General features: G+C 42.0%; 1 protein-coding gene across 2 annotated transcripts in view; it reads right to left on the reverse strand.

The window, feature by feature from the left end:
* rbfox3a (RNA binding fox-1 homolog 3a) overlaps nucleotides 1–10000 on the reverse strand; it is a 227843-nt gene that overhangs the window by 87115 nt on the left and 130728 nt on the right. For both annotated transcript variants that reach the window (XM_034227530.1, XM_034227531.1), the window contains exon 3: nucleotides 1814–2074. In XM_034227530.1, the coding sequence (XP_034083421.1) occupies nucleotides 1814–2041 (228 nt within the window). In that variant the 5' untranslated portion in view covers nucleotides 2042–2074. The remainder of the gene's footprint in view (nucleotides 1–1813; nucleotides 2075–10000) is intronic.

The following is a 10000-nucleotide window of genomic DNA, read 5'->3' on the forward strand; positions in this document are numbered from 1 at the left end:
TCAACTCAGTGTGCGGAGTTTAAATCTCTCAAGTCATATTACAGGATAAAGGAAATACAGTTTAAACTGCCGTATGCAGAGAAGACGCCGACGTGTCGCATTTATCATTCATATTACATCATCAATCAGATCATCGATCATATAATATCATAATATATCATATATTTCCTTATCTGAGTCAGCTTCTCCAGCCGTATCTGGCCGTGCAACACTTACAGTGTCACATACTGTATGCAGAAGTATTATTTTTAGCAACACATTATGTTGACGAAACACAGTCAAATGTAATTAAAGTCAGATCTTAGAAGTGAACGCGCTCTCAGCTGGTGAGAGAAACCCTGGCTTGATTTACCGAGTTCATAACCAGCGTCGTAGGACCGCTTAGCGAGATCTCGTTTGTTAGTTTGTTGTTGTTAGTTTGTTTGTTACTCAAACATATCCAGGGTCTGTTGAACTGGCTTCGTAGTACAGGGCACAGGTGGCTGGCAGCGCTAATGTCAAAGACACAGACATTGCATTATATTTGTATTTTACCAGGATGCAGTGACACAAATATTTACATATTTACATTTACTATCTACAGCACCCGCCGCCCCTGACATCCCCCACTCCCCCCGTTGACAACTTACTAGCGGTACCGAAGTGGGCCGGTCAAGAGTCCCGGGATGATTTTTAGTCCCAGTCCACCACTGGCTACATGACCGTATGATCGCCCATATTGACGCACCTAATTCCTAAACTTCTAACAGATACAACAAACCGATCCTTCAGCCTCATAGCTCTCAGACACGTTCAACATTAAACTGTCATCGCTGTCTGAGCTTGCTGCTGTGTGCACCATCGTGTTTACATGCAGATGCTGGGATCCTGAACGGTGCAGCTGGAGCGCTGTGCCCGCAATGACGTCACACGTAATTTGGCGGGACTTGAAGAATCCCCGAGCAGATCCAGAAAATGGTCAACATTGAAGGGCAGATTAATGGTTATCAAAGTACAAATATCCAAAATCAGTTCAGTAACGGTTTTCAAGGGGACAATATTTACTCAAATTGATGGGTTTGGATGATGGGGGAAACTCGTGTCACAGGCTCTTTAAGGGCCATTTATCATGTTTTATCTACAAGAAGGCCAACCTAAAAAAGCGTTTCCCAACTACATCGCATTGAAAGATTGGTTTGTGGGACCCTTCTGTATGGTCTGCATTGACCTGCTTAAGTGTCAAGTTGAAAACCAAAACAACTTTTATTACAGTTCAGGGAATTTCCTTTTTTTGCAGTAACTATGTCTCTTGTAGTACACAGTGAGCTCCTAGCCAGGTGTGTGTGCATGTTGTGTTCCACATTCCATGATGAGACTCAATGCTACATTGTTTTAATGGTTGGTTGTCTGAGTTGTCTTCCTTTTTACTGGGGCACATATGGAATATGACAGAGAAGCATGGGGATTGGGTAAAGTGCAGTGGACATTCAGAGGGTCACCGCCTACGGCATTCTCCGACCAAACACCCCAAGAGGAGATGGAAGAGAGTAGAAATGGTGGCTTAGCTAACCTAGCTGGGACCAAAGGCTATTCCACTAATAGGGGAAAGGTCAAAGTTTTCCTGATGTAAATGTTTTAATGTTAAGCCATTAAGCCATGTTTTTGTGGGTAACGTAATGGACTAATCTCTAACTCTATTTCATTGAGTTGTGTCCTTTATTCTAAAAGGGCACAATATCGTCCAACATGGAGGGTCCAAGGAAATCCTTTACATTGAATGAAAATACACCAAAAAACACTTTCATAAAGACGTTTGTATAAAGTGTGGACTCACCGTTACTGTGTTGGCTGTGAGGTTGGGGGTGTTGCTGTCGTTTCCCGGCTGTTCGCTCTGTGAGTGTGTCGGCGTGTACAGTGTCAGGGCGTGCTCGTTCACCGTGTTGGGTCCTGTGTAGTCTGCCGGGGGGTGGGGGTGGGCGTGGGCGTGGGGCGTGGCGTATTCAGCGGGGATCCCGTTCTGTGGTGGGGGGGGGTACTGGCCTGGGGGGAAGGGTTGGGCCATGGCTTCAGGGGGAGCTGGGGCCTCTTGGTTACCCTGCACAGATAGATGGAGGAAAACAGCAAACCAGTGGGTTAGTATTAATGTTGGATATCTATATCTAGTTTATTTATCCGAGTTGAGGTGCATACTGTACTGTATGGCAACATCTATCTTGTCAATTACCAAAGCAGAATGCTGTTTTTACAGTTAGATAAATACTGGCTTTGATACTCACAGTGAACCTCACAGTTTGATAGCGACCTGAAGCAACCTTTTCAAGCCAACATGACACATACAACTGTCCCTCAAAGTTTCTATTATAGATGTTCGATCTTAGTATAAATTAAACATGTGTGTGCTTATCCACATACTGAAGTGAATAATGGCAGGTTTGGGGAGAATTCTACTCCCAGTTGGTTTACCAATCCCATATGAATTCTATTGATAAAGATTGCATGAGGAACACAGGAAAACCTTCTTAAAAGAAGAAATTGTGGATGCCTTTTTTGAGTGTTTTTGGTTATTTTATGATCATTTTTAGTGTGACGAATTGATACATTTTTGTGATTGTTAATCTTTACAAGTGTGTGTTTTACATTAATCAGGAAGGTAAAATAACCGTTGTCTCACTACAATATAAATAAAGTGTGTATTTTTTGAAATGATGTTAATTGTCTGATTCCCTTTAGGTTTCCTTTTTCTACATTCAGGGACAACTAGAGAGGCCTAAGTTACCAACATTAATGCTGCTTTTAACCTTTCTCATTGACGACCAAAGCTTGCTAGTTGATGTTAACAGTTGCTTTATCTTGGTATATGAGACAGACAAAGTAGTGACACAAGAATAAGGGAGACAAAGTGACTCTGTGTACCTTATCACTATCACTGAGTTAGAATAAATGTCAGGATTTCATGACTAAACCATGGCTGTTAAAAGACTGGGAGATGAAACAGGAAATCTTCAAACCACCAGTCTGTCCGTCAATAAGCTCCAAAAAAGATTATCAAATAAAAACACACCATGTGATCATGTCTGAGGAAGAACGAGAGCACATCCTTTGTTCATGGCAAGAGAAAGAATATCGGCTTTATTTGTCTAACAGAAGTCTGTTTGATCACGATCATAAACCACCTCACCCACGCAGACATTTCTCCGTAGATCTTCCCCAAACACACAAACATTTACACAGCATAGAGAACGACAAACACAGAGACCAAAGGAAAGTGATGCAAATGGCATCCCATATATAGTAGAGTTGAGAAAGATCAATTAACTGATACTCCTTTGATGACAACCTCTGTTTTGAAAATCATGTTTCTAATAAGACTTGACATTTATTCCTCCCATCTCCATTTTTCTCCATTTATTCCTGGCTTGCTTCAGTTGCTGTGATTCCTTTTCCCTCCCCTCTTGAGGTGAGTATCCTGCTCTTTCACCCCTGTCCTGGCTTCTAATTTACATGCCTGTCAAATAATCATCTCCTCTAAAAGATGATGATGAATCCATTTGGCACCCTGTTTTTTCCGCACTGCTCAAAATCTTGTTGAAAAGGCTGAAAAATGTGAAAAATCAATCACTGCAACTTTTTTGAGGCGGGATAAAGGTCTGACCTTAGCTGTTTCCAATAGTGCGATTGAAGTTGGCGATTCCTATGCATGGAGATTGATGGTGTTGGGCATAATAAAGCAGTTTGCCGATGACTGTAGCTACATCGTTCCTGGCTCACAGACGTCTCCGACTCCCCAGGCAGAGAGGCATTATGCTCAATTTAGAGTTTACTTAGGCTCACTTCACGTAAATGAAGAAAAATATAAATCTCCAGCAGCAAACGAGTCAAGTCATCAATAATGAACCGGGACCTTGTTGTGCTCATTGGATTTGGAAACGATCAATGATTTTTAAAGGCTTTGTGATGTCCTAACAGTCGGAGTGAACACTTGATTCACCCACAGAAATATACAGCTCTATTTAAGCTTTAGTGGCAATTTATACCTTTACTTATTTGATATTAAATGTCCTTTATGTCAGTTCTGATTGTGCACATTTTTATGATCTAACCTCTTAGGCCTACTTTGTATCAAAAGTTAATTGCCATGCACTGTAGACTTAGAGCACTTTATTACTTCTTCCTGTTTTTATCATTTTATTCTTATTTGTTAGTGTTATCAGAACCAACTGATATACATTGTGTTTACAAGTTAATTTACTTATTGAGATGATGACAAACACATTGCTACAACACATTTATGGCGCATTTCCACTGCAGCGCGTAGCACGGTTTAAGCGTGCCGTACCAAACCCGGCCAGTTTTTTTTTTGCTTTTCCACTAGGGGTAGTTCTGGCTCAGGGCTACTTTTTCACCTTTTTTCTGGCCCTCCAAAATCGAGGTTCTTACCGGGCCAACAACCGGGCTGAGTATGCTAAACTAGTGACGTAAACACTCTCGACTGCTGAATGGTCAGAGAGAATCGCTGGCAAGGAGGCTACAACTACAACAACATGAATATATTTGACCGTGATTGAATTGTAATACACGTCTCAAAACAATGCCGAAGTAACAACATACTGATACCGGTTAGTAAAAACCATGAATTAATGCTTTGACAAGTCTGCAGACAGACGGCAGGCGAAAAACCTTTTAAAATGCGTGTTGTCTAAATGGAGATCGGCTAAGCTAACGCAGTATATGCTCCGACCGTCCACACTCACAACAACGGCCTACAGACATAAATAAACCAACGATTGTATTCACCATGACACAGACAGTCTGTGGTTTGTACTTGTTTACATTTTGTCTAGTTTCTGAACAGATATTACATTACATTACATGTTACTTGTTAGACGCTTTTATCCAAAGCGACTTACATACTCAATACTGTGGACAATCCCCACAGGAGCAATTTGGGGTGAAGTGTCTCAGGGACACAACGACATGCTGACTGCAGTGGGGTTTGAACCTGTGACCCCCAGATCCCAACACCTACGGACAACCCACTGCACCACACGCCTCCTCAGATATGAGGAGCTGTGAGCTCTGAGTGCTAACAGCTAACAGCTGTTTTGTGTTTGCATTGAAGATGACGTCACGGCTCCGCCTACACTGCGTTACTATAGTTACCGCCCCAGCTACTAAACTGTAATGGAAATGCAGCATAAAGTGAGCCTGGCCTACCAAGGCCTAACTATACCATACTAAGCTGTGCGAGGCCCTGCAGTGGAAATGCGCCATTAGAAGAGAAACTAAGGCCTGTTTAAAGTAAAAAATAAACCCATGTTTTTTTCATGACTTTACTTTGTCTAAATTGTGAAATGGATGGTTTGATTTTCCTCATAACCAAAAATAGTGAACATGTAGGTGTCATCAAAGGGGATTGGATCTGACTTATTTGTAAAATATCTGCATACAAGCATCCATTTCATAACTTAAAATATGAAAGTGTACACAGTTTTTCTCTGTTACCAGGAAGTGGAATCTCAAGATCTAAAGCCTTTTGGGGATTTGTTCCTCTATAAGTTTAGGCAATTCAAGGAACAGGTGCGATGTTAGTATTCTAAAGTTGAAAAATGATATAAATAAGCAAACTGTTTCTAATGCAAGACGTTTAAGATCAATGCAGAGCCAAAGCCATTACATCAATTGCTGTTCAACTAGTTTCTGTAACAAACCCTAACCCTAACAATACAGTATCCCATTTAAGGTTTCTTTCATTGTTTTTTACATAAATAATTAATTGTGTTCCAGCCTAGTTCAAATTATATTGTAACATAAATGAGAATACTCTACAACAGACACTGTTATTGTATATTTAATCCTTTGTAATTGTATATTTATAAAGGTATACAACTATTCATTTGATCATGATTGTTCATATACGCTGAGTACTTTTAGTTCTAAAAGTAGACTTTTATATATCATACTTGACTTTTACGGTTGTATGACAAAGGGATGAGATCAGAGTCTATACAGCTTCATGACGTGAGTACAGCACATTATCCTGCTTATTACACCGCTATACTAAATAAACACAGGCCTTGACCCACACTATTGTTTTCAAATGATCTTAGAAAAAGTTGCTCTTCCACTGCGGACCAACGGCTGAACTGCGGTGACAGAAACGTAAATTGAAATGTTAAAAAAAGGTTTTCTGTTACTGATTAAGTCTGTTCACATTTTATTTTCCATTAGCCAGTCTGTTAACACTGCCAGAGCCCATACTGGGTGTTTCTCAATCTCGAGTACGCTTGCTTGGTAGCACATGTTTTCCGAGTCACTTGCTTCAGAAGCGAGGCAAGAATCCTTCCTGGCATTCGGAAAACAAAGAGTGGAACAGGCTAGCAAGTGTGCGTCATATGAGAGGCCCCGCCTTTACATTTTCCGCCACAGATTTGGGGAAATTGGTCCGTGCGCAAAGCATTGTGGGGATTTTAAGACCGCGGAGTCATGTGCACATGTGCAGCCTCGACATTTCTCCAAACGAAGTACGTCGGCCTCGGTAGAATTCCAAGTATGCTGGACATTGGAACAGTACTTCGGCGGCACTCGATGACGTAGTATGCTTGAAATAGTGGCTCTGGAGCAGCTTTACTCGACATTGAGAAACACCTCCTGTGTTCCTTTTAGTGTGTACTTCCTGTCTGTCTTCTTCTGCTGTTCTGTTTAGTGTTTACTTCCTGTCTGTTAGTATTTCATTCCTGCTGTTTTCTATGGTGTCCAGCGCTCTTGCTTTTAACCTGACAACTAAGAGTTGTTGTACACAGATGATATTAAATTGACCGGACTTCTTTCTGCGGATTGATATGACTGCACAAAGTCCCTTGTACAGAACCTCCTCTTTAGCAACAGTCTGCTAACGAAAATAGCTCACATCTGAAATGTCCAAAACTCCTTTAATATGAAAATATGACATATTTTGAACTCTTTTTTAATTTCTGTCCCTTCTCATGATGTTTGTTAAAGCCAGCTAAAAGCAGAAATACTAGATATTCTTTCAGATACAACCTCAATTTGACAAATGAAGTATATCTCATACTGTTGATCAAGGTTGTATAATAAAGGTTCAGACATCATTCTAAAGTTCCAGCAGCTCTCTTATTCCCCGTTATAACCCGGTGTAGCCCTGATTTCTCTTATTGTTAATCTCAGAGTGTGCAGGGTGGAGCTCTGGCCTGGGGCGAGTCTCGCTCCACTAAAACAAGGAGCCTCATCGATAGGCCTCCCTGCCTCGCAGCATCGATAAAGACCTGAGCTGATATATGGCCCCACCTGGTCAATACACACACTGGATACAAGCACACACACCATCGAAAACAAAGACAGTCAAGTTAAATAATGGCGGCACGGTGTGTGTGAAGTGGGAGCTGCAGGGAAGTTTTTGTTTTAATATGCCTAAATCATGAGCTAGTGTGTGATACATGTCCGACACACACACAGTTATGCTCACACGCCAAGCTGGAGGAGGGAGAGAGGGAGTCAGAGAGAGAGCCAGAGGCAGAAGGAGGGAGAGAGGGAGTGTTAAAGTCAGTGAACTTCCATCATCCATCAAAGTGACTGAGGCGCTGACACCCTGAGACTTCCCCAGATCCTTGTCGACAAATTGCGCTGGTAAATGATTTCTCCTATCAGCTAAATCATACTATCCATTCCTCTCTCCCCACATCCCTCCATCTATCTCTCTGCATCATCCACACGCCCCTCTCCTTCTCCCCCCCCCCCCCCCCCCTCTTTACCTCATTGAGTTTATTTCCCTTTGGCTCAATAGAGCGCCATGCTTGATGTCTGATGGACTCCGACTCTCACACACAGACACACACACCTACATCTAGTAGGACTGTGTTTCTTACAAGTTAAAGCTATGTCAAGACATCTTTGATTAAAATAGGTTATTGATATTTTACCTGCAATATTAACCGTAAAAAAACATGATTTAAGAGGCGCTGGATTATTTTAATGCTATTATCACATGATTATATCAGTATTTCATTTCTTAAATATCACATTTATCTCAAAACTAGTAGGGGCAACTAGTGCCTTTATTTAAGTGATAGACAGAGGGGATGACATGGGGCAAATGGTCCCACACCAGATTGAGACCTGGGTCCTCCAAATGGGGACCAAGCCCCAGAACATGGGCTGTGAGCTCAACCAACTGATCTATATGGTGGCCAAGTGTAATCAATTCCAGCAGGGGGTTTGTCAATGCAGACAGAAAACAGCTAACAAACACCAATTATCGCATTTAGTAAAGACTGCTGTGGTCAACAAGAAAATTAATAGAAATGTGCAAAAATAACACACGGTGCTTAGGATGAACATAAAGTACACCCCTTGTGTTGTATATCTACTGCATTTCAGAAAACAAATGCCCTATTTTGTTCTTAAAATATAAAGTCTTGTTGAATATGCATCAGCATGAACAATCAAACATGTTCTTGAGGTGCAAAGAGATCTGCAAAGGAACTGAGTAAACAGCTGATAGTCAAAACACCTGTGTGATGACATTCATGGTGAATGTTCACAATCTATCGTAACAACAGATTCATGTAACTAAATGCACAGTCCAGCAACTTGTATGACATAATTCATAAATCACATCGTGTAATAAGTGAGTGTCCACTTTCAAAATCTAAATTATGACTCAGATTCGGTGAAAGGTTTACTTTGGATAAACTGACCTGTAACTTTAAACAGAGGAGAATGTTGGCTAATCTACTGATGGCTGTGAATGTATCAATGTGAGAGAATATTACCCCCAAAACAGGTCCATTCATTGCAGGGTGATTACAAAGACACACACACACACACACACACACACACACACACACACACACACCCACACCCACACACACACACACACACACACACACACACACACCCCCAGGTGTGTCTAATATCGATTACCTTCTCTTCAGCTATTTTCCAAAGTAGCCCACGGCTTCTCTCCACCCCTACTAACCATTACCCAAGCTCTCCGCTGGGCCGAGGCGCTTAAGAACCCCCCCCCCCCCCCCCCCCCTTGAGCTACACCACCCTGTGTATGTGTGTGTGTGTGTGTGTGTGTGTATGTGTAGGGTGTAATACATTGTACTGATCTTAGAGTAAAGAGTGGAGTTGGAAGATGTGATACGGTTGAATGAAGTCAATATGGAGCACAGACGTCTCTTAATACACATGCGCAAATACTACTTTTGTGCATTTGTGTGTGTGTGTGTGTTGTCCAGCTGGTGTGACAGTGCCTGGGTCCCGTTCACTCCCATCACCACAGCTTTATTGTTCCAGGTTGACAGACACAACTAATGAAGTTTCAGGCCGAGAGCCAGTGAGGCTGATCAGCCAGGGACATGCAAACACACACACACACACACACACACACACACACACACACACACACACACACACACACACACACACACACACACACACACACACACACACACACACACACACACACACACACACACACACACACACACACACACACACACACACACACACACACACACACACACACACACACACACACACACGCGTTAAAGCACTACCAAAAGAGAAGCGTCTCAACATATAAGAAAGTCATTGGAACATACACGTACATACACACTGCAGTTCTTTTGGCTTATGCAGCTTCTTTTTTTTGGCCAGACTGTGTAAACATGCCAGAATCTTGCTGCTTTAGGGGGCGATTAATATTGATGTGCACTGCAGACAGAAAAGAGGACAGAGGGGAAGAGAATAAATGGAGGGAGAGAAAGATCGGAGGGAAGGAGAGGGAGCACTCTCCTGAAACACTGCAGACATGTCAGTAAACAAAAAGTAACATTGTTGGCCGAGCTGGACCCCACTTTAATTAGCTGTAACACGTTCGCTCACACAAAGGGCGTAGAAAAGAGACAGAGGAGCGTTTGAGTATATTCCAAACAGTCCAACAGCTATTACATTAAAAATACATTTGACTTCATGTGCCTTTAACATAATGGATGTG

This window comes from Gymnodraco acuticeps, unplaced genomic scaffold (genome assembly GCF_902827175.1).
Source record: "Gymnodraco acuticeps unplaced genomic scaffold, fGymAcu1.1, whole genome shotgun sequence".
Classification (NCBI taxonomy): domain Eukaryota; kingdom Metazoa; phylum Chordata; class Actinopteri; order Perciformes; family Bathydraconidae; genus Gymnodraco; species Gymnodraco acuticeps.